Here is a 25,635-nt window from a genome sequence, read left to right on the forward strand (position 1 = left end):
ACCATATTACAATACTATGATTGCAGCCATTTCTCATTTGTTTGTAGTCATGACAATTTGCATATTAACAATTGTGAAACTGACCTCACAACACATTGGTAAGGCCCCAGTTGTTACTTTGCGTGCTGCCAGTAACTTCTTCAAAAGCAACTTCTGTTTTTGCTCATTGTTAAACCTGCAGTTAGTTGAGACTGCAGAGGTCGCCTGGATGGGTAACAAAGTTCCTCTTGAGGTCTCGTGAATGGCTCCCAAGTAAAAGTCGAGTACTTGGAATCAACTCTAGATCTTTCATCTGCTTCATTTGTCATTGAATTACAAGGAAACGGATCGAACCTGGTCATGAAACTACTTATCACTCAACTGTCCAGTTGCTTTTGAAACTTTAAAAATGGGAGACTGTATAAAAAAAGGGCTGTAATTCCTAACCAGTTAATGCAATACTTTTGTTAATCTCCTAAAGTTAAAGTTGAAAATTTCCCAAAACCTACTTGGGTGGTGTGGAGACACAAAATTACATAAAAATGTTTAATTGTCCAAACATGGGTCTTCAGGCAGATGTTTCGGTCAGTAGGAAGTGCCACCCAGCTGCCACCTCCCTCCTTGCTGTTCTCATGCTGAAATCCATTTTACATTGTCACTATTTATTTATTTATTTTATTAATCTTCCCTTTCCTCACTCTCAAGTTCCTTCTCATAGCTGAGGCAGGGGAGAGTACAAACTGTTCTAAAAAGAAAGTAGACACTTGAAGACTTTTCTCTGTTCTATCTGTTCTGGAATTAGCTTCTCCTCTTCTTCGTTGACAGCTCTCTGAAGTAGTCAGAAGCTTGAAGTTTTTGCCACTAGATAACTAAAAGAGAACAGTATTAAGGAATGTATTTCATGTGTGTAAATTTATGTACATGCAGGACAGAGGGTGTGTATGCATAACACAAGTGAGTGTTTGCGTGAAGAGCTTAGGAGTGGGCCCCCAGTAATTGCCTGTCTGGATGTCTGTCGTCCTGTCTGTCAACCATCCAACCATCACAATCTGGACTTGTTTACAACATCAACAAATATGGAAAGTTTTAATCCGCGTTACTAAGTTTCACAAGTAGAATGGCTTTATTCAAACTAAAGAGTCACTTACTCTCTATCATAAAATGCCTTGCTGACAACACTTCTTCAGTCACAAACTCAGACTTCCTGTCCCTCCTACTCAGGTCTCATAACATGACTTTGTTTTCCCTCTCCCCTCTGCCTAGTCCAGAGCTTCTTGGCAGTGGTCTTGAGAAAACAGTGTATTTTTAGCTGGGAGGTCATATAGGCCCAGTCTTAATCACCACATTCCCATTTTCCCACCAGCCCAGTTTCAGCCAGAGGCCCATGCAGTCAGCCTATGCACTCTATGGAGAAGGGAAGAGAAATAGATGGATTTCTACAGGAAGAATGATTATTAAGCCTCTGATATGAGCATGATTTTAATAAACTTTGGTTTATTTTACTTGGTGCTTTTTCTAAATGCCTTTCTGGGCACATCCTGAGCTATTTATCCATCAGACAACTCTCCCAAGTATTCCTGTGACTAATCAATGCAATGGTCATTTTTGCAACCGTGCATGTTCTTTTGGGTTACAAGGAATGTTTCATTTCACTGCGGTCATGCAAGCCCGAGAGCAAGGACAGTGGCTCTTTAGCTTTAATTAATGTCTCAGCAGTGTGATTAGATCCTGGACTGAAATCAATTACTCATTGCCACAGAAACTAAAACCAGGCAGACAGACACAAACTAATTAATTCACTGTGCTGCTCACACTGCTGGATGTGTGTCATGGTCATTGTACAGATTTCCTAAACGTTGGCTGCTTTAAAAAAAAAACAGTGAAAAAATCATGCACAATATTGGGAATCCTTTTCAAAAATTTCTCTTTAGAGAAAAGTTAGAGAAGTGACATTTGGTTAATTTGTTTAATCTTTAGACTTTTATAATATTACGCTGTTTAATTTTTTTAAATGATGGTTACCTTTTTATCTCCATCTCTGCTCTCTATCTCAGTTAGAGATCAGAAAGGTAATCTTGGTTTAAATAATTCCACAAATGTCCATCTCCATATCTGTACACACTGAATATTCACATAGTCAGCAGCATGTTTTTAAGAGTATTTTGTTTTTTAAGGCATTCTTACTTCCTTTAAAATGCATCTACTTCTATAAGATGGATCATCTTGCATGCATGCTGCTTTCAGGTCTATCTGGAGATTTTGTGGCATTTAGGGCCAAGGGCAAAAGCTTGAACTTGTGTCTCTTCAGGTAGTTTATTGTTTAGTTTGAAATATGTTTAGGATCATTTTTATCACCAGCTTTTAAAAAAAAAAAAATTGCTGGACATCCTTTCTTCCGGGATTTGCTGGCATTTAAATGAATCTAATATTCGCTCCAGCAGTAAAATATTCCCTAAGCTCAGTGTTGTGCAAGGTCACCCTTTGCAAGAGCTAGCTCAAAGTTCAGTTCACACAGATTAAATTGAAGTAGTTCACATTTCTCATACCAGCAAGCTGTATTGTTGTTCACAGAGCATCATGTGCAGTTCACGCACTCAACTGCACTCCTTGGCTTTAAGGAACACTCACATCATGTACATCATTTTCTTCAGTTGAAAGAACCATTTATTTGGGCCAGGGATCACTGAAAATATTTGTGTTCAAAGACGTACTCTTTTTAGTAGGTATGCAAACTTTATGGTCACAGTACCGATACATTATATGAATAAAACCTACACAAGGTCAAGGCTTGCATGCAGTAGGCATGCCTAAAGAAGCAGCTCGGCCACGGAACTTCGTAATAGGAAGCTCCCGACACACAGTTTTTGTGCTGTTGTTAAGAGCTGCGCAGTTATTGAGTCACCAGAGCATTGGCAACTTTGACACACTATGCACCTCAGTACTCCGCAACCTCACTCTGTAACTTTACATGATCTGCCACTTAGTGCCCGAGTCGCTGCGGTTCCTAAAACACTTCGGCTTTGCAAATACTACTTAAAGATGATTGTGTAATATGTTGGAGGAAATACATTTCATGAACTAACATTCTATTAAAGTACTGTGCTTGGATTCTTTGAGCTTTGTAGAATGGTCCATTCTTTCACAAATGTTTATAAAGGCAGACTCAATTTTTTTTTTTTTTTTTTTTTTTTTTTTATAACTGGAAATAGGACTGAAAAAAATGAATCAAAGATTAAGAGGTAGGGCCCACTTTTGTCCATAGTATACCTTTGCTTTGGATATCTGCTGATACAAGTACAACTCTGATAGCACTGCTTCATTTATAGACTGTTAGAGACCAGCAATCTCCCTCTATGTGTCTTTAATTTCCCAACTTTGTAAAAGAAAATAGAAGAAATAAAAATATTTAAATATATAAATGTACTAAATTGCTTTTGGGACAAAGATGAGCAGCAATCTATAAAATAAAAAAAGGGTATTATTGTCTAGTTTATTTGCAGTTGCTCGGCTTAGTGCGGGACTCCTTGTGAGTCTTTTCTGTGGTTTGCTGTCATTAATGGTCTTTCTAGTTTTTCTCTGCCTCCTCTCAGTTTCACTGGGTGTGTGTCTGGCACACACTCCACTGAAGTTCAATAAACATTCAATCATTGTCAGCTTACTTCATCACTGTTTGCTGTTAAGTCACAAACTGTTGCAAACACACAAAGAAAATCTCTTGGGATATCAAATTACTGACCCTTTGCTGTTAGCTACGTCCCCGGTTAGCTGTACGACTAGCATTAAAGTGCAAAGACATGCGGTATGGCTTGATGTGATGTCGTAAACACGGAACAAAATAGAATAGAATGGAGCTGAATAGATCATATACCATCACAGATACGTGACCTATCTCTTTAAATGAGTACTGGACCAAAATCGAATTTAAAAATATTCGACTGATGGCTTGTTAGCACATTCATGCAGCCGTGCATGTTTCTTTTCAGGAAATAATTCACTTTTTTGTTGTTAGGAACCAAAACTGTATTTCTACTGATGACTTATGCATGAGGATAATTTTTGTGTTGGTGCCACTGCACTTCAGAACAGTGGCACCGCTTCTCCAGACTGTTAAATATTCCTCACGTCCTTTGGCAGTCAAACCGGGGGTTTCCTTTCTTTCTAGCAATGAGCAGTTTTTTCAAAAGGTTATTTGGTCTTCCAGACTTCCTCTTGACTATTCCTGGCATTGCTATTCCTATATTACATTTACTTTACTTTACTTTAATTCGAAGTGAGGTTGTGGTTAGGACAACTTTTGATATTTTATAAACCTCTGAAATTTGCCTCAAGTGACCTAGTTATACTATGATTGTGGAAAACTAAAATCAAAACCCAAATTAGGGTACGAGATCTTACAAAGCAGAGCACATAATCATATATGGACAAGATTAGCAGGTAATGAAGTTGCTGGGAGGAAGCTAAATTCTCATATGGCACTGACTTTACCTGCTTTGGCTTATTAGATATCTTCCTATTGCCTTTGTGGGTGTGTACACACCCGTGGCTGTTTGACATGTTCTTGCCTCTCCTTTTAGTCTTGTTGCACCTGTAAGGGTGAGACATTTGAGACAACATTCAAGTTTGTCTTTCTATTTAGTGCATGGAATTTGGTGACCTCATTACTAATTACTACTCAATCTCCACCCAGCTAAAGAAGGTAGACAAATTCAACTGTATACACCTACATGAGTGTTCAAGACCTTTTATTATCATGGGTATGACATAAATGGTATTGGCATAAGTCATCTTGCTAAACCTTTATAATTTCTTGACGTTTATTTACCCCCTGAGATTTTCAGGCCCTCCAAATAATCATTTGTAAGGCAAAAGAAGTTACAGTGTTGGTATTACTGGTACGATGTGGCAATTTTCACCCTATTAGACTCTAAAGCATGGTGTCCTTGATCCTACCAATAAAAAAATGTAAAATGGAAACACATTTCCAAATTGAGGTGAAATGAGTTCTGCATTAGTTCAAGCTATATTGTACTCTTAATCTTTTTCTTCCTCTTTTCTTTGGTATGTTCTTCTCTATTATTTTGTTCCCATTTGTCAAATACATCACAAATAATTTGCTGCTTGTAACCACATCGACTCCTGAACTGTGTATTGACGTTGCCATTGTGGGGATTAGGCATAAAAGAGATGGCAAAACAAAATTTGTTACATTGGAAGATTTGGGATACGGCAAACGCAAATTGTTACATAGCCCAGTATTTAAGGCCTCATTGGCTTTACATCACGCAGGCAATATCTTCTGTACAGAGGACAGAAGATATTGCCTGCATGCAACTACACAGGTTGTTAAAACGTGCTTTGTATTCGCTGTGGAGTCAGATATCTGTGGTTGTGTGATAATAGGGAAATATGTCCCTTCCTCTCACAAATCAGGTCTCTTTTTTTCTGAGCCTTATTTTCATAACTTCTCCCTCTTCCACTTCACAGGACAGCCAACAGTTTTTATTTTCTAGTTGAAACTGACCTGTGTGATGTGAATCCTTTTTTTTTTTTTGCTTTCTTTACTTTTCACTTTAACGTTACATGCGCTGCCATATTGGTTTTAAAAGCAATACTGCCGTACAATGTGTTTCTCTGAGATTGCAAATGATTATAAAAAAAACTGAAAAAAAGGTCCTCTCCTTGCCTTCTAGGAGAGGACAAATGAGAGAGAGGTGCGGTCTATAGAGGTGTGGTCTGTAGATCTGCGTTAGCTCTATTCGTCGTGGTGTCTAATCCCCATGTTAAATTGCTTCCTGCACTCAGGAAGTTGCCTACCGCCCCACCGTCACGGCCTGCTGCTGCAACCTCTGGGAATGTGGGGGGTGGTAGTATGGGGGCGAGGGGGTTGGACTGGGGTTGTACTGTAGGGATGCTGGACAGCTGTGGAGATCCAAAACTCCCACATCAACTTTACTTAGACAATTGCCCCATTTGTTACACCATAGATTGCCATGAAGAAATAGTACTTTTTACCCAGTTTATGTATACATAGACAAAATGGAATGTCCACATGTGTCTGTACCTACACTTGCAAAATACCAGAGTAATAAATCTGTTGAAGCAATTTTTTTTATACCTCCAACATGTGGTCAGAGGACAATGATGGTTATTCTCTGATATAGCCTACAGTGTTGTTTTTTTCATATCTTATAATGTAATTCTTCTTGAGTTAGAAAAAATGTTAGCCACAAAAACAGCTTGTTATATAGAAATAACAGTAGTAATAATACTATACCGCTGTGGTCTGCAGCCACAGTCAATGATGTATAGATTTCGATGTTAGAGTGGGTTTTGGGACAATAGTGGCCCTGCTTATAAATCATTTATTTTGAAAGTCGGGCTTTCGGTGACGCTAAAGTTCAAAACGTTGGACAGAAACCTGGCCTCCTACCTGAGTTTCTGTCCTCTTTTAATGTTCCCTCTTTCTGTACATGACCTTGTAGCAGTGACTTTTGGCTTGTCTGGTATTTCAGGTTCATTGTGGGGGATAACACCATTAGGGGTCAGAGATAATATATATGAATGTGCTTGAAGTGTAGCAAAAAAAATGCACACAAGAGCCAAGTTTTCTAAGATGGATAACCATTAGACATGACCTGAATGTCACTTGTACTCAATTCTCTGAAACACCCCTCTCAAATCCTGCTTTTCTTTAGAGAAGCTATTTAGAATTTCAGACTTAATATTCATGTAGACTAAACTGATATTTATAAACAGAAACAATAGTACAGCTACGCACTCCTCTCATAGTTATTCTATAGATCCTTTTCCCATCCTGTTTGGGCTGCTTTGTCTGCGTGCATGTCTCTGTTATGTAGAGGGAGTTAACAACCTCAAAAAAAGAGATGTCACATTTCTGTGTTTATTTTAATACATTTAAATGGGGTCTGTAGATGGACGGGGTGATAGAGATCCCCATAGGCTGCTGCTGTGGCAGGCGAGCAGGCTTAGTTTTATAGCATGGCTGAGTATAATGTGACAGTCTCTCTCTCTTTCGTTCTCTCTCTTCTGCCTTCTGATTATGCGTCCTACCAATTTATACACACATATGGAAAAAATGGCCTGCTAGAGTTTCACGGTGTCTGGACATTAGCTTAAATTAGAGATGCCAGTTAGTTAGAATCAGCCACTGCAAATAAACATCATAAAGATAACATATGCATAAGAGACAGCATTTCAGAAATCCTTTGACCTTATCTCGACTCTCCCCTGTGATCAGTGATCAGGTCAAAGGACAGAAACTGGCAGCTGCTGTAATCTGAGCCAGTGCAGATAAAGGTATATTCTGACCCACTGATTATTGCTGCCTTCAATGAGGAGGAACCTTCCTGAATTATCTGATCAATAATGACATAAATCAGCTAGCAAATGCATAGGTAAATAGATGAGAGATAACCCGGGGAGGGAAGGAGGGAGGGCTTGATTTCATTTCCTGAGTGGTAATCCCAGGAGGAAGAAGAGGTGGAGAGGACAGGAAGGAAGGAGCGCTTCGTCACTTGTACCTAACATGCTAGTTAGATCCAGGAAATAGAGAAAACAAACGAGTAATTAGGTAAATAAATGACAAGAGATAAAACGTCTAAACAATGTAATAGAATTGAAATGGGCCTTGGCCAGAGATAACAAGTCTGAAGTTGTCCACAGCATTGCTGACCAGATGCAGAACAGTCAGTGTGCGTGGAAACGGCTGTAGACTTGATTGTGGGGCATTAAAGGGCGAACAAGAAAACATCCATTCAGCAGATTTAATTATGTTTTTGATGTTTATGCTTTAAACTATCTAAGGCGGTGACCTCTTGAACCTTCTGCTTTCCTGTGACCAGCATGAGCTGGCTGGCTGGGAGTCGGGGCCGGCGTCGCTCTGTCACATTTATTTTCAGTCGCCCCTTTGGCTCGCCGGCCAAAGTGATAAAAGAGAGACGAGCTGTCCACAGTGGCGTGGTATGTATGAGTGTGTGTTTGTGGGCTTGCGTGCTCCTAGGGAGGGAAAGTGGGAAAACGCTAGAGGACAGATATTCGTGGCACCTCTTTCAGTGTGATCCCCCTCCCCACCTAAGAGTATCAGAGAGGCTCAACGCTGGCAAAGAGTCACATAGGGGCGGGGGGTCACAGCCAACTGTGTGTCTTTGAGCCAATTAACTGTCTAATGGGAGGGAGTAGTCAGGGGAAGACTTGAGTTGAGAGGGAAGCAGGGTTATTTACATTCTCTTTCTCCTCTTCCACTTAGCCACACTGTCTCGGAGTCTTCTGAAGAGATGAAAAGCCTGATCATTGACAAGAATAAGATGGGACAGGAGGAAGAACCTGAACTCTTGGTAAAAGGTGAGCCTGACACACACAACTAACATAGCACCACCGTTTATCTTATCCTCCTTAAATAAATGCATCTACCTGCTATTATCAGATATTCATTATGCTGACATCATTACTAATTAAGTAGGCTTCAGACAGGAAAATTATTTTTTAAAATGCCAGTCGTCAGTTTAACAGAAATACTTAACTTTTTAGCATTTTTCTAGCAATGCAAATTGTATCTGGATAGTTGTTTGGCCAAATGGGGGGGTGGGGGGGGGGGGGGGTGGAATGAGCTATTTTAAGACTTCCCTTTGGTATATTAAAATTTTTCATGTAATATTTACTATTATTTATTTTTTAAGGCTAAACAGTTGATTGAAAAATCCAAAACCTAACATGAAGAACAATCACTAACAAAGTGAAAAATCTCTTGTTGTAGTTTTGTTTTCCAGTTTATTCACCAACTCCCTGCAGGGCTTAGTCAGTGCTGTTCATGTCTTTTTGTATGGTGTATATTTCATCAGGCTAATTGCCTCCTGTCGCAGCTCCATACTGGGCTGTTGCCCTGTAGCCAACCCCTCTCTTACCACATGTGGCGCACAGCTGCCCCCACCCTCCCCTCTGTATGTATTAATGCAAAGACAGCTACTGGCATCAGGAGCTCTATCCTGCATGTCTGATGCTTTTGAGGAATGATCTCATAGGATATTTCTGTGCTATTTATTTTTTCCTTTTTTTTCCGTTCGGCCTGCTGCTGACAGGGAGCAGTAAAATGCCAGTGCTTAGATATGTTACGTCCTGCTGGGAATGGCGACAGTCAGATTGCCTAATTCTGACAGCAGTTACCATGCACCCTTGGCTATGGCCTCCTCCCTTACTGCTGTCCCCACTGTTTCACTGTTAGAAGAGTTTCCCTGTGAAACTGAGGATGGCTACAGTCTGTGGGCAAATTTCATTTAACATTTCAGCTCTTGCACCACATAGAAATCCTTCACTACACTTCACTAGGCACCACTATTACAGCCAACAGCAGGCAACCTCAGGGTGTTAGATAATTCACTCTGCATACTGCACAAGAATATGTTTTGAAGGATGCCTCCATTAGGACTCTCTCTCTTTTTTTTCTCCCTTTTTTGTAGGGCATCCCGAGGCTACATGGGCCGAATGTTGCCCCAGTATCTAAAGTAGGCCAACAACATTACAGATATAGACTGACGAGTGCTGACAGACAGAGATGTTGACATTGGTTTATTGATATTCCTTTGTTGATTTAAAGTTAAAGTTGTTCCTCATGTGATGCAGTTTCTCATGCTGCAGTCGTCTACAGCTGAATCTGTCTGCTGCTTTATGATTCAAAGCAGGGGAAAGGTTTAGCTTTACATTTTTTTTAAACTGTTCCACACAAAAGTAGTTCAATGCCAGTTTGTAACGTATTATTTTCCTGAAATGCTGCTCTGCTTCCGGAGATGGTTTTTATGAAATGACGGCAAGCACAACACTGCGACCCATTTTCTCAGACGTATGTATTTTTATCATGGAGTTCAATGTTCAGTATATTGAACAAACTTTCAGCGGTGAGAGCAGCAGGAGGCTTGCAGTAAAAAAAAGATGGAAATACACAGAGAGAGTGTTTTCTCAATCTGTGTTTGAGGGGGCAGGGCACTGAAGGGTCAAGGGTCACAAATGAAACAAATTAAGGGCGAGCTGTGGCCCTCGGGGGAGGCATTAGCTGGCTACAGAGATGAGATCCAGATGGAAGATCATCAGTGGGCTATACATGGGGTCTCCAGCTTTATCTCTGTCCTTTTCACATCAATTCTTATTGCATTGTTTAAAGTTGCAATATTAAGTGCAGCCTATGTGGTGTATATCCCATGCCTGCGACAGAGCTGCGGGGCGTGCAGGCATGCCTGTGTCTTGTTTTTGATCCAGCCAGCTTGTCTGCCTCCTGTCCTGCGTGTCGTCCCAGCTTTCTTTGTGATTTTTATTTATCCATTTCACATTGGGTTTTGATGCTGACCCTCTCTGATGTGGTGTTAAGTACCTCCTGGGTTTTCACTTTGGGCTATATTTGAGGGTTGGTTATGGTAGGTTCAAAATCCCCTCTTATATCATATTGAGGCCTGAACCTTCACCCCGTCCTTTCTTTCTTTCTTTTTTTCTTTTTTTTGTTTATTTGAAGCAGGAGCAAAGCAACAGTTTCTCTGTACTTCTTGGGTAAACCACATTTAAGCAAGGTTAAAAAGAGGGAGAGAAGAGAAATTTGGGGCAGATGAAAGTAAATGAGAAGAGAATGAGAGCAAGAGGAAGAAAGATGCAAGCAAAATTATCTCTGGGTAACAGGTGACACACAGCTCGCTGACCAGAGAGGAAGTTGTGATGCTGGGGAAGCGTTATTACAGTTTCACAGGGTTAGAGGCTGAAGATGTATTGCCTAATTCTTTCTTCTAAAACCAATCTCAAGAATGCATATGCAAGCCATATGTATTGTCATGCACAGGCACCCCATGTACGGCTGACTGCCACTGCATCTCAATGCCCTAGCCCTGCATATAGTCCTACACAACCCAGTATCAGTCAAGGTGGCCAGCCAAAAGTAATTTAGTTTATTTATCTGCTCAGACATGAAATGCTTATGCACTTATGTAATTGTTCCTTATTAAGAACAATTTGTACACAACTGGGGATGCAGAAGAGATTTGGGATCAGTAGATCTGGGCTGTTGCAGTTTTCCCAGTCCTCAGAACTTTAGGAACACAAGAGTCTTTTATTACAGAGAGAGCGACCTGACAAAATTAGCAGACATGCCAAAAAACTAGCTGCCTCATTCTCTTTGTGTCTCTCTCTGTCTCCTTATCTGATTCTGTCAGCCTCAAAAGTGGCAGTTATGGTGGCTTTGTGCTGCCTTTAATGCCTATGCTATTATCTGGCCTTATTTTTAGCACCTAGTATTTATTCCAGCAAAACTTTTACTCATAGATTTCTGCGAACTTTAGGGACAGTTAGAGCCCTTGGAGATTATTCTTTGTGAAGACAGGGTGTAGCAGCATTTATAGACTTACAACCTGCCCCCAAAAATCTTTCAAGGGAAATGCTTGCCTTAGTGTGAAAGTCCCATACTTATGAAAGAAAGTTGCAGAGCATTGTTCCTTTCTGAGAATGTACAACTTGCTTGGTGGTAGCAAAGATTTCTTATAGGGGACACAATCTAATGGGTTTTTTCTTTTTGTTTTTAAAGTCATGTGAAACTACTGCCAGAGATTGCTCTAATAAAAAGGAGGTATTTATTCTTTACTGAAAAAAATAAAATAAACAGGACAAGAAGCTGCAGGCTCGCTTGCTTGAAAATTTGAAAACATCACATTTCAAGATTAATTTTCTTTTGCTGGACTAATCAGTTTAAAAAATCCTTTACTGCAGCTGAACTGGCGTGTGATCTTTCATTTCAGGGTTAAGTTGTAACATAATCCCTTGTGTATATCCTTTTTCAAGCCACAGCAGACAACTTCAAGCCCCCTTTCCTTGTATCTCTTTTGCAAAGATTGAATTGTTTCTTATTATTCTTGTGTAAATGCAATAATAAGGACTGAGTTTGCACAGTTACTCAGGTTTTCCACCCTGTCAGCTAGCTGTGAAAAGTCACCAGTAGCTACCAGTGAAAACAAAAGCACTATTATCGTTCGGCCTTGATTATAGGCGGCCAATCTTTGGACCCATGATGTCATCATTCTGTAGCCACTAAAATGCACTATATACTTACTATATTTTACTATATATTTACTTCATATTGATAAGTAAAAGCCAAAAATATGCATTCTGCTTGTTTAAAGGTTGGTTGTTACGGGAGGTGCGTGGCAACTGGATTAAGCAACGTCGATACTGGTTTGTACTGACCCAAGACTCTCTTGACTACTACACCGGACCGGAGAAAGGTGCCCGGAGACTAGGCACATTGGTCCTCACAAACCTCTGCTCTGTCATCTGGCCAGACAAGCAGACATACAAGGAGACAGGTGAGCAAGACACACTTATATTCCTAACCATATGCAGACGGGATGAGGCATAGCTGACTCACACTCATGCAGGCTTTCCTGTAATCTCTGTAGAGTCCAGTTAGTTCTTTGTGTTAATTCCCTTTGTGGTATAGTGATCATAGGCATTATTTTAAAACTTCCCAGTAAATTGTTGGGTCTTTCAATATGAAAGTGGTGACTTGTGGCTAGCTTTCCCCTTCCCATGAGTACTGTAATTCTTAGTAAGTTTGGGAAGCCCCGGCTTTGTTTGGTCAGAAATGCGGGTCAAGGTTGGCCTACAAGTGTCTCATTCGCGTAACCAGCAAGGCAATCTCTTGGATGCAGGAAACAAATGACAAAGATTTATAAAAAGAGTTGCTTTTGAAAAGACACAGGGATGACTTGTGTTTTTTCAAATCTGTATTCCTCAGATACCCTTTATCTATGTTTGTCTGCCTCTCTGTGAATGGAGATTATGCCCTGCTAACTTTACCAAACCGCTTAAAATGCCAAAACCATAGTGCAAACCCAAACATAGTTCTAACTCAATAGGCCAGGGGACTTTTCTGGACAGAGGAGGACTTTCAACAGCGACTTTGTCACAGACTCCCGGCTGTTTCACTACTGAGTAGATCTGTGTTCCTCTTAAGCAGGGAAATTTGTCACAAAAGAGTTGCAAGAAATCTTTACTTCCTCTGTATTTTCTGGTTGTTGCCATAAAATAGGAGTTCACTTTAAGGGCTCCGTTTTTGGTCTCATAGACCCTTGAAAGCAGTGGTTAATATTATATGTGAACATATTCAAATTGGTCAGTGGCAATAGTGCAGTGTAATGATTTGAGTAGTAAAACTTTTTCATTTTGGGGTTATACTTGACTAAGAACTTTAAACAAAGAAGGATGTGGTGCCAAGTCACGTAGCAGGAAAGCCTGATAACCGCCACGGGGCTACAGATCAAGCTAGGCTGCCTGGGGTATGTCTAATACTTCCTCTGTAGAAGGAGAAATGTTCCTCTTTTTTAGCTTTTATTATGTTACCCGAAATGAAACTCACTAAGGGCTTTCGGACTCGTGTCTTAAGACATCTGCAGAATATCTACTCTTGTTTGGTTTTGGTGTGGTCTGAGGTTTTTTTTTCTGAAGTTGACCTTTGATCATCAGTGAAGCTGAGTGAGTAAAGGAGAGAGAGTCTGTATGGAAGATGTGCAGGAATCAGTTTATTGTCTCACATTGTAGGAAACTGGATCAGGCCTAAATCCATGCTGTTTACTTTAAAAAAAAACAAAACAAAAAAAATCAAAACAAAACCATCCCACACATGTCTGGAAAAGTGTCAGGTCAGATAAGGTCCAGTTTAAATTACTAACTATGAATTATTACCATTACATGTCATAAGATTTGCAATGGTTTTTAAATGTGTTGCTTTATTATTATTATTATTGGGTTTTTTTCAGGTTACTGGAGCATTACAGTTTATGGTCGGAAACATTGCTATAGGCTGTACACCAAGCACTTCAATGAGGCTGTGCACTGGGCTTGTGCCATCCAGAAAATCATTGATAGTAAATCACCCGTGGAAACGCCAACACAGCTCCTGATTCGAGACATTGAGGTGGGCCACGCAACGCAGACACACAAACATACACAGGGTTGCTGCCAAACTACCTATGATTACAGCCACCAAACACAAACGGCCATCAGGCTACATAATGCTCCACAACCCCTGCCCCGTTACCATGGAAACCACACGACCACATTGCACCAGGGAGTCCAAAGTTTATTCTGCTTCCCTTTCTCTTTTGAATGACCTCATTTCATTCTGTCACACAGGGACAGGAAATAATACCAGACCTGCAGTTGAAAGGTCATTCCAAGATAAAGGCATTTCCAGCTATTTGAATATTTAGAAAAACAGGATTTGTGGCTTTTGAAAGATACCTTAGTTTGTGCAGGGAGTGTGTTTACAAGGGATCGTCATATTTTAATGCACGGTGTGCTAGAGAACACATTGTGCTGGAATGTCATTGAGCAGAGAGACGACTCATCTTGCATCAGTCTGCCTCTTGGGTGTAGAGAAGGGCAGTTCTGGCAGAGGAGATGGAGGAGGGCTCTGCATGAAGCAGCAGGACGAGATAAGCAGTCCTTTGCCTGGCCTCCTCTCTCAGTAATCTCCCAACGAGAGTCTCTAATCTCAAAGAAAGTGGTTAGTCTGCTCCCTCTACCCTCATCTGGTTTGCAAAAAGGGGTCAAGCTTTTGTAGGAATAAAGGGGTCTGCTTTTCATTTATTGCTTTGACAGTCACTCATCCTTCCACCTAAAACCTTTTTCTCAGTCTCTTGCTTTCTCTCTCCCTCTCCCTCACCTTTATACATAGGCACTTTTCCTCAACTGGACAAAGTATTCTCTCTCTAAAGTGTGAGGCCATGACTGGAACTGTAAAAATCCAGAGAGACTAAACAGAGGCGGCGTTGTGTGAACAGGACTGCTTGCTTATCTTTAAAGTATAGAATCAGGTTACAGACACAGAGGGGCGAAAGCCTGGCAGTTTTAGCAATGGATCTATAGCCAGAAGTCATATTTGAAAGAGATTAGGTGTGTGAAATGTTTTATTTAAACTGTGACTTTATCAGTGCTTAGATCATAAACACATTCATGCTCTTAACCATTGTCATCCAGTTCAGGGTCACAGGTGGCTAGAGCCTAGCCCAACTGTCACAGGGTGAGAGGCAAGGTAAATCCTGGCCATGTCACCAGCCTGTCACCAACCTACCATGTAGAGACAGGAAGCCAATTTAGAATCACCAGTCAACCTAACATGCATGTCTTTGTGACTGTGGGAAGCTAGAGTATCTAGAGTCCACACAGAAAAGTCTAAGGCTGCAGGGGCATTTGAGCTTCTTATTAGCTAAACTGATAATTGAAAAAGCATCTTGACACAACCGTTGTTGTGATTTGGTGCTATATAAACAAAATTGAATTTATTTGAATGAGGCATAAAACACAAGCAGCCCAATAATATGTTAGACAGACCTTTTAGAACCTTACCTTGATAACTGTCCATGAAAAAAAAGTGGGAAACCCTGTTTATTTTGTCTTTTCTTTTACCACACTCTTTAGTCGTGCTTGGTATATGAACACTCCAAAGTAGTGTAGCGTGCTTGGTGTATTCTGGAATATCAAACCTTTTCCCAACCTGGCAATGAGGCTGACAGAGACCAGAAGAAAAAAAACAATCGTGCTTTAGAGCTTGTTATTGCAAAGCATTTCTTTGTAATATAAATAAGATGAACAGATTTTGTTGCCGTTGTACAGGCTAGCTGTTTGCCCCTGTTTCCAGTCCTTCATAATTACCATTCTTGCTTTTGGCAAGACGGCTAATAAGCGTATTTCCCAAAATGTCAAACTATTGCATGTGGCAGTGGATGACCAAATGGAACAAAAACAATCTCTGGCCCTGGATCAGTGGATGAATGTCATCTGGGATGTTGAGTTGCTGCATCCCACTGCACGTGGTCCATAGAGCAACATGTCATTCCCATAGTTCAAACAGACAAGCTTGTCACCAGTGTGCACCAAGCATTTCAGTGGAATGTGTCAACTTTGCCCCACTAAGGAGGGAGAAAGCTGACTTGTCTCATAGCCAGAGAGAAAGATCGGGGAAGTTGCAGAGTCAGGAGAGAGCCAGAGCAGTGGCAACGTTACTAATGAGCAACAGGTGCTAGGGCAGTAGCATGGAAGCCATCTGTACTGCTTCAAGGTATCTATCCACATACCCAGTAAAAGGCACAAACACACGCACACCAAACTCATTGACACCAGTGTATAAAATATAACGTGTCAGTCATGCTAGTGTGGTTTGCTGGGTCATCACTTGACCTTCCTGCTGTTTAAAAGATGCCAGAGCTGGATTGTGACCCCGGTCAAATCGACCTCAGTTACCCTTCATAGACAAACACACAGACACGCACTCACAGAGTGTTCTCAGGCTGGCTTCGTGCTTGTTGACTGCACATGAACGTTTATTTTCAAATGTGTTTGTTTATTATAGATTGGTTTTGTTTTACTTGTGTGTTTTAGGAGAATAAGTTCAACCCTGAGGTAGTGGAACACATCTACCAGCACAACCCCATCCTGAAGTACACCCAGGGACCCTTATATGCTCCTCTGCTGCCTTTCCCCTATGGCAGTCTGGAGCACACATGTAAGTGCTTAAGATTTTTACACTGCCATATCTATATGTATGTGAAAGTACCGGTTAAAAACAATAGCATGATTAGCATTTTTTTTAGCACTGTTTGAGTAAGTGTCAACTGGCCGAATTTACCTTGAAGCTCTTACGAAAGAGATAACCAGTGCACATGGCCACTCGGTGTGTGTGCAAAGCTGGCAGCTGTTTTCTATAATTGCAGTGTGGCTAAGTGGAAAGAAACTGTTTTAAAAACTGTGATTGCTCTGCAGTTTGATTTGTTTAGCGGAAGAATAAAGCTCAATGCAACGCAGATTGCTTTTCATTTTGCTTACGTATGCTTCCTTGCGTGCACTCTCCTCCTGTGACCCTGAAATCGCTCTTTCTTCCACCCTAATGGACAATCTTCCAATCACTTAAATGCACTGGGAGGAATCTACCGTGGGAGCTTAGTGTGAAAATACATGCCTGCAGCTCTCTCTCTTTCTTTCTCTCTCACGCACATCCTCTCTGAGAGTTCAGGGAACACACTTTGTTTTATTAAGCTAAAAAATCATGATACGATGATAAAACTGATGAGATGCTAATGTAATAGGTTGCTATATTACAATACTTTACATGATTAAATGTTATACCATTCCTTTAAGATATCTGCAAGGTTCAAATGTCTAGAAAAGGGGTGGGGGAGGAAGAATATGTCCTGACAAAAACTTTTGACACACTGTTCTTTGTTTATCTCTCCAGACCACAGTGGGAAAGGCTACGGCTCGGTGCGTGAGGAGGCCGTGAAGCTGTTCAACTGCCTGCAGCAGCTGGAATCAGCAAGGGAGCCGGTTCCAATCATCCAGGGTGTGCTACAGACCTGCCTGGACCTGCGGCCTCTCCGCGATGAGGTCTACTGCCAGCTAGTGAAGCAGACCAGCTACACGCCTTCCCCAAACACTGCTGCGCATCTCCGTTACTGGCAGCTTCTCACCTGTATGAGCTGCACTTTCCTTCCTGGGCCAATTGTGCTCAAATACCTGCGATTCCACCTCAAAAGGTGAGATGCTATGATTGAGCCAAGACTAAAATCTAATGCTGCTTGCTTGGAAGTCAGGTGCAGCGCTTTGTATTTACCTTGCAGTATTTCATTACAGTACTATTGTAATGAAATACTATTTAGCTCAAGTAAAGCAGTTCTCACAAGTGACCGCTTCAAGATTGTTGTTTTGCTTTTGCAACAGCATTCAGACAGGATTTTTTTCACATTCAATTAAGCACACACAAATGCTCCGAACTTGAGAAAGCTGCTCACCTCGTCATCTCTTACTTAGAAGTGGAAAACTTTCTTGCTTTTTCTGGCTCTGATTTCTCCGACTGGGAAACGTGGCTTGTGGAAGTAAGGTGGAAAACACTACAGCGTATCCACCCATGTTGACAGTTTGAGGTAACAGACTGCAGTTGTCAGTTAATAGAAAAGTTGCATTAAGTTGTTTATATAGTCATGCAAATTGTTTTACATGAGTGTTTCAGCAGTACGATGCCCTCAATCCCATATGAGACATCAGACCTGGAGTACACTGTAGATGATAGACAAGGGTATAAGAGAGGAATGGCTTGACCTGGGAGATAAAGGTGAACCAGTGTTGCGTGGTAGCAGCGAAACATGGGGTCTAGACATCGGACAAAAAGCAGGCGCCAGCATCCCTAAACACTTGTTTAGATATAGTAGCATGATATGCCTTCACATTGTTAGCATGCTTCCCTAGACAGATCCAGTTTTCAAGGGCTGGATTTACAGGTCTGAATTAGCCCTTCTGTCAAGAATGCTAATCTAAGTTATTAGAAGCACTAATCTCCTGCCCTTGATTTTCTGTCTAATGCCATGCCATGAAACCACTACAATTTTCTATCTATATTTCTGTACTGGGAATCGCCCTCTGGCTAATGGAACAGTTGCATGCAACGGCAATTCATAACAACTCTGTGGAACTCGCTGGCTGTGTGTTTTGATACGTCTTGCTGTCACTCTCACGCACTCTCTCACTGTTTGGACCACTGCTGAGGCTGCAGCTGGGCAGAGCTAAGACTGGAGCTGGGCATTAGGCCCAGAAACCATCCTCCACTCCCCCAGTGCCCTGAGAAACCCCCAGGGAATGTCTGCTGTCAGACAGATTAGGCCAAAAGAAAGAAAGCAAGGGAGAAGGAGAGGGAGAGAAAGCAGGAAATGGTACAAAGACACAAACAAAGGAGAGTATAGGAAATCTCACACAGATCAGTGGGACATTCGTAGTTATGTTTCAGCCACCCTTATGAGACAGCAAGATGTTAAAGTGAATAAGCTCATTTTCCTCTTTCTGCCCTTGTTTTTGCGTATTTTGGGACGAGTACTGGAGTGTAATTGTTTCCTTCCTGTTTGTCCCCCCCCCCTGTGTTTACAAAGGGCTTAGCTAATCACTCAATCAGGTTGTATTTCACACCTTTCACACTCGCAAACCTCAGCCTCCCGCTAGATTGGTTTGCTGCTTTTTTTTGTCCCCTCCTTTAAAACAACAGCACACAGACATACACTCACCTTCCACTCCTGGACACTCCGTTGGGAGGAAGGAGGGGGTCACTCTGGTTCACAGGAGCGGAAACGCCTTTTCCTGTTTCGTGCACTACCCAAAGTCAAACATGTTTTCTTTGCCATTTTCCTTTTCTTTGAAGAATTAAGGGATGTTGAGTCTTTTAAGTTCCTAACAGCTAAAGTGAGAACATTTGTCATTCTTCGCCTCATTGACTTTCTAGCACTGCCAGCCCAAACAAAATAAAAACTTAGTTGAATCAATGGAGTGACGCAAAGTCCATAATCACACCGTAACACCTAACAGATTTTGAGTCGCAGGCATGAGTAAATTCTCTCTTTTATGTGCTTAATATTTTCATCTTTATGACAAATTGCTTTCACAAGTGCATGCACGCACACACACAGACACGCACTCACAGCAGTATCACTTTCTCACACATTTAATCTGTCTTGCAGAATCCAGAGCCAAAGTCCTGAGTCTGAAATGGATAACTATGCGTCATTCATCAGTGAGGCTCTGGAGAAGACAAAGTGTCGGGAGTGCGTGCCATCTTGGGAGGAGATCCAGATGCTGATGAACCGACAGGAGATGCTGTGCACCGTGCACTATCCAGGCCCTGGATCCTGCCAGCTCTACATCAGCTCACACACTACTGCCAATGAGGTTTGGAAGCATTTCCCTGTATTCTACTTGGCAGCACAACTTTTCTGAGCTGGCTTCGGAGTCTTTCAGCTACTCACTAGTTCCAATTCAAAATTTCACAGTGCAATCAAGAGCCTAGTAAAATGCTCCCTCTTCTGCCTTCACCCTTGAAGCCCAATAACTTATGAGTCCATCTGTCTTTTCAATCCGCTTCTCCTTCCTCCTCACCAGGTGGTTCGAAGGATGCAAGAGAAGCTCGGCCTACAAGAGAGCAAAAATACATTTGCACTATACGAGCAGAATGCACTGTGGGAGCAGCCAGTCACAGGAAGCGCTCTGGTCGCAGACATCCTAACCAGGTTTGAAAAAGTGACTTGTCAGTCTTTACCCTGGAAGATAGAACAAACAAAAAAGTCAGTCATAATAAAACCAAGCAGACGTGCTATCAAAACATTGTGGCAAAAAGCCTATTTGTCACTCTATAGATGAGTATGGACAGAGCAGCACACTGTTTATTTATCTCCCCCCTAGTCCAAGTGCTATGCTGAATGTTAACCAGTGTCCTTGATATCTGGTGACCTTGTCTGTTCTTGTTGGTCAAACATGACACTATGCTGGGAAACTAGATTTGTCTCTATGTCTGTCAGCAGTGCCAGCCAGGTGCTAGTCAAGGTAAAGATGATGTCATTTAATTGTACAAGGCAATAGTCTCAAAACGAAAACAATGAGCCAATTGGAAAAAAGGGCGCTATGCTTTATTTTTTTTTTCTTTTTAAACAGGCATGGGTGTGTCTGTCCTCTCAATGTTGAGTGACAGGGTAAACATGAAACTGCCGGGTTACTACACAACGGCATTACACAGCAGGGAAGCAATAGCTTGTAACATATTAACAGAAGGCTTAAGATTCTTTGTTTGTCATATGTGTCTTTAGTGTATCTTTTTTTCTTGACCCCGATTTAACTTTCTGTCCCTCTCTTATGCAGCTTCTCTACTAAAGAGTCAGAGTCTAAATCCCAGTGGAAACTGTGTTTCAAGCTCTACTGCCTGTTGGATGCAGACAGCATATCAGTGGACAGCATAGAGTATTTATTCCTCTTTGAGCAGGTAATGGAGTGGAACATGAGCCTTCTCTTTTCACTATTTCTTTGTTGTGAGTGACCAGTGATGGTGTTGATGATGGCATCTGATTTATTGTCATTCAGTGATTCATCACTTGTGTTGTTGTTGAATCGTGTATGCTTTTACTAAACAATCTGCAATCACAGTCTGTAATTTCCCACTGGCTGTGAGTGTTATAAAATGGACTGCATAAAAAACATGACTAAGAGCACTGGCTGGAGTGCAGAGGGGGCAAAAGGCAGCCAGCATTGGCTTCATTATAATTTTTTCCTGGGGAATTCTATAAAAGAGTTACGGGATGAAATAAAACAAGGTGGGGTAGAAAGGATGGATGAGGGGACTTGAAGTTATTACTGACGACCTTTACCTTCTTTGTGTTTGGTTCTCTTTCTCTCTGTCCTGGTTTTGACCTTTGTGCTGCAGTGCCATGAGATGGTCGTGCGTGGTCAGCTACCAGCCTGTGAAGAGGACCTGCAGGCATTAGCTGCCCTGAGGCTTCAGAGCCTAATGGGTGACTTCAGCACACATGCCCCCTGCCCGCCTCTGGATGAGCTTTTTCCAGGTCATATGCTTGAAACTCGGGTTCTCATGTCAATTTCTGCACCGCAAGATGTGCCTCCTTGTCAGGTAGCTGCTCAGGGCTGTCCCACGACGCAGCGCTTCCACACAGGACTCCTCGCAGGGACTCTGTGGAGCCACACAGCTACAGCAGTACACAAGCAAAAAGTTGAGCAGGACATGCGTCTGCGGACCCGCCTGAAGGAGGAGGCAGCGGCTGTCATGACGTCCATCTTGGAGCGTTGGAAAGGTTTGGCCGGCTACAGCCGCAGGGACAGTATGGCCGCCTACCTCACAATTGCACGCCAGTGGTCCGGCTTTGGATGCACTCTTTATGAAGTGGACTTTTATATTGTGAGTATTGTGTGCTTATGCTTTAGTTTTAGTATCACTCTTAAACGTTTTTTTTCCTCAAAGCTCAAGAGCCACTTGGATCCTGCAGTCTCTTGACATTTGCACGCCTCTTTCTGCCTGCAGAGTTCAACGGGGAGTTTTTCCCAGAAGTTATGGCTGGGTGTAGCTGCTACATCTGTATCCTTGTATAAGCAGGGAGAATCAGAGGCCCTGGAGTCCTTTCCTTATGGCCAGATCTGTTCTTATGGTGTATCTGACAGCAACACCTTCAAGATTACAGCTGGGGACCGGGATCTGCTCTTTGAAACCACCAAGGTATAAACAGAGTGCAGAATTGTTTAGTTTAAGGGGGGAAATGTCATTCTTAGTTTAAAATTTGTCCTTTTTGTGATTTATTTAGATAGTAAAAGGTTTTATTTTAGCTTTTCTGGATCTTGGTCTGTGAAGAAAGAGTTATGAAGTATGAAATTAGAGCCACACCTTTGGATGACTTATTGAAACATGAGCTGTGTAGCAGCAAATAAACTTTCAAAGTAAAATATTAAAAAGCATTACAATGTCCTAAACTGAGCTAGTTCTGACTTTGCCCTGTAAAACCAACTGTTAGTCCACAGGGTTAGCATCTCTGAGAGTATGTGTCACCCTAGTATAATGGCTCACCTCCCAGGATGACACATACAGGGTGAGGCTGAAGGTGACTGGAAGGAAAATATTAATTGAAGCTGGTTCTGCTCTGACCTTAAACATAATGTGTGTCAGCTGTAGGCCGGATTCAGTTTATGTATAGTGCAGAGCCAAGGGGCCTTATCACTGTGCAGTTTTCTGCAGAGTAAGAGAAAGACACACAGTGTCTGCCCATGATACCCCCTTCCCTCCGCCTCTTTGACCCACTTTAAAAACCTTCATTAATTTGGTCTAAATAGAGAGCACACAACCTGCCCATATTCCCCAACAGATGGTAACCACCAAAAGTCTCACTTCCTGGCATTTAATAGCATGGGGGTAAGTTTTATTGCAGTGGTTAGATTAAAATATTAGGCAAAACATTTCTCAGAAACATAGATGTGCCTTTTTCTTCTCCCCCCCAAATCAAGAACAAATCATGCCTTTCATTGGGCCGCTTTGCTTGCATCTTCCCACACACAACACAAAAGCTCTCTGTGATCTCTCTTGAGGCACAAAAGTGACTTTATTTATTTATTTATTGGACACACAGGCAAATTGAAGTAAGGTTCAGAAAGACTTCTACTTTATGAACTTAAAGCCGTCGTATCCTTTTGACATAAAAGTGGAAGGTTTTCAGCCGATGGGCAGAGGGGAAAAAAGGAAAGACCAGATTTGCAGGGGGTGATTATGATTAGGCCTGGAGTTGAGTGTAAGATTAGCAGCTGATTCCAGGGTTATAGTTGAAGTTGAAAAGCAGGTTGAAACTCAGGGACTTGTCTTATGCACAGACTATGTTTAGCCAAGAATCAGTAGGACTAGAGTAAGGGTAATTGTTGCTTCTGGTGGTTTGGTGGTTATGTCCTCTGAGGTCTGTGTAATGGAGAGACACATGAAGAAATGAACTCCTCCATAGTACCCTCCCTTAATTTTTCTGCAACAGCTGCTGAACAGTGTGGTGTATGTCAAAGTGAAGAACTACCCAGACACAGTTAAGAGATGTGTATGTCCCCTTAAATCTGCCAAACATCACGCTTTACTTCTGGAGGATCTAGTTTTTCTGGCAGCTGAATGACATCATCTTTACCCGCCCTCCTGTGACAGTGCCAGACAGACACTGAGACTGCCACCAATTTGACCTCTCTCTCTCTCCCTCTCTCCATCACAGCTGACTGAGATCATGCAGCTGATGAATGCTTATTTCAGTGCCATCCATCGCCAACGAGGAAAAGGGGAAGATGCAGACATCACCATAGCAGACAGCACAGAGGTGGGCTTCCGTCACCTCCGATCAGCGCCGACACCCACACTCCTAGAGCTGCCCTCGCACCCTGTTTGAGAGGGACCCATACCCGGACACTCACTCCCCAACCCCTCAGCCAACTCCTCCGTGTGGTCCCCTGTGAGGCCCAGTCCCAGGCCCAGTCCTCAAGACACTGTGCCTCCTCCGCTGGGAATGGCGCAGCAGCCAAAACAAAGAGAGAGCTGTTTTCATTCCCCATCTTTGAAAATAAACCCTCGCTGAGCTTTCCAGCTGAAGGAGCTGGCCAATGTAGGAGAGAGGGGGGTTGGGGAGAGGATGAGAAGGCAAGGGATTCTGTTTTGCAAGTGAAGCCAGAAACCCACAGAAACCAATACGGCTGCTGATGAGGTGTCAAACACCCTCCCCCACCCAGTCCTGTCACGCAATCTACTAGGTTACCCTAAATGGCAGTATCTCCCACTCCTCCTTCACACCAGCCTTCAAGACAATGTGAGTAGTTGGGGAAACACAGCAGCTGAGAGCTGAGACTTACGGCAACAATAAGCTGTGGTACCCACCTCATAAAGGTATGGCTTAGAATAAAGACACTACTTTGTCCTCTTTCTTTCATGAAGAGTGCCATATGTGCGCTGCCTTTTGTAGAAGGCAGCGATCCCTCACGCACTGCTGGCATAGTGCTGAGAATATTCAGTGACACAGACATCTCCCCTGTCTTTGCTGCTCTCCGTCTCTGCCACACACATAGAAACCCGCTCACTCTCACATCCCTTTATGCTGAAATGTTCATCAGAGACGTTCAGTTTTCACAAGGTCCCGGCTGAGCTTGCATTACCTAGAACTGTTGATGCAGTGAGCCATGTGAACTTGGAACTGGAAACAGATGTTGAACTCTATAGTTGAGTCATGTCGGCCGCCACTGCTACAAAACCCCTTACCTATGTGCGCTATTTGATCGAGAAATCAGAAAAGCCGTGTCATTTTCTTCATGACGCATTCAGGATCCGGATTAACTGTTTCTTCTTTCACAGAAACCAAAGGATTTTGGAGTCCTTTCTTCAGTGTCTCTACCAAATGCTCTGATTCGTCCTTCGTTGTGCTGCTTGTCTTGACTTTAATCCTTGAACTGAAATTTGGTTAACACTTGACTGATTAGGTAATTTTGCTTATGTTGACAAATATCCTAATGCAGCTGTAGTCTGCTGAAAAAAAAGGTGCTTTTATGTTATACATATATAAATATAAAAATCTCAGCCCCAGTCGGCAATGTGGATCATCGAACAGTGCCCCTACTTTAAAGAAACACTTTTCTAATCAGGCCACAGATGCTGTCTTAGTATTATTTTGTTTCAACGCTCCTTTTATGTCTTAATTTCAGACCCATACATATATTCATTTGAAGTTTGCTTTAACTGATCAGAGCTGTAGATGCTCCCTAAAGCAGCTCTTATGTGTAAATCTTATGTAGCTCCTACTTTGTGTTCACTGGTTATTCTGAAGCCAAAGTTTCACCAAGTCGTGGGTTTGAGCACGGACCAAAGATGTGCGTATTTTAATAAGCTTTTACAAGAAGAAATTAACCAAATGCGGACAGATTCCCTAATTTATATGCAACTCTTTCCACTTGTATTAACATTTTCCTGCTGTACACGTCTTCTTAGTGTAGTATTTACAATGTAGGAATTTAAGACAGTAGATGCTTTGTAAAGATAATAGTCCAGTACTGTCTGCTACACTGCCCCATGCAATATAACCAGCCTAATTTTCTTTTTTTTTTCTCACCATGGAAGGCCTTGACAAGTCATTGCAGTCTGCCCTGTATCCTGCTCAGAAGCAGGTCTTTGCTTTTTCTACTGCAGCTGCAGGCAGCTCCAAGCTGTATGAAAAGGAAAGAAGAAAAATCAAACTACACGTTTTTTCTTTGTATTACGCTTGTTTGTATGTTGCATGGTACCTTTCTATTTGTGTATAGTTA

General features: G+C 42.0%; 1 protein-coding gene across 1 annotated transcript in view; it reads left to right on the plus strand.

The window, feature by feature from the left end:
* Positions 1-24,122, plus strand: part of plekhh3 (pleckstrin homology, MyTH4 and FERM domain containing H3) — a 34,912-nt gene extending 10,790 nt beyond the window's left edge. The window contains exons 3-13 of the mRNA XM_026164411.2: positions 8,246-8,340; positions 12,144-12,326; positions 13,779-13,936; positions 16,402-16,525; positions 17,255-17,552; positions 19,518-19,725; positions 19,936-20,063; positions 20,689-20,809; positions 21,248-21,736; positions 21,860-22,051; positions 23,568-24,122. Coding sequence (XP_026020196.1) covers positions 8,246-8,340; positions 12,144-12,326; positions 13,779-13,936; positions 16,402-16,525; positions 17,255-17,552; positions 19,518-19,725; positions 19,936-20,063; positions 20,689-20,809; positions 21,248-21,736; positions 21,860-22,051; positions 23,568-23,738 — 2,167 coding nt within the window. The 3' untranslated portion in view covers positions 23,739-24,122. The remainder of the gene's footprint in view (positions 1-8,245; positions 8,341-12,143; positions 12,327-13,778; positions 13,937-16,401; positions 16,526-17,254; positions 17,553-19,517; positions 19,726-19,935; positions 20,064-20,688; positions 20,810-21,247; positions 21,737-21,859; positions 22,052-23,567) is intronic.
* Positions 24,123-25,635: the final 1,513 nt, after the last annotated feature.

This window comes from Astatotilapia calliptera, chromosome 4, assembly GCF_964374335.1.
Source record: "Astatotilapia calliptera chromosome 4, fAstCal68.1, whole genome shotgun sequence".
NCBI classification, from domain to species: Eukaryota; Metazoa; Chordata; class Actinopteri; order Cichliformes; family Cichlidae; genus Astatotilapia; species Astatotilapia calliptera.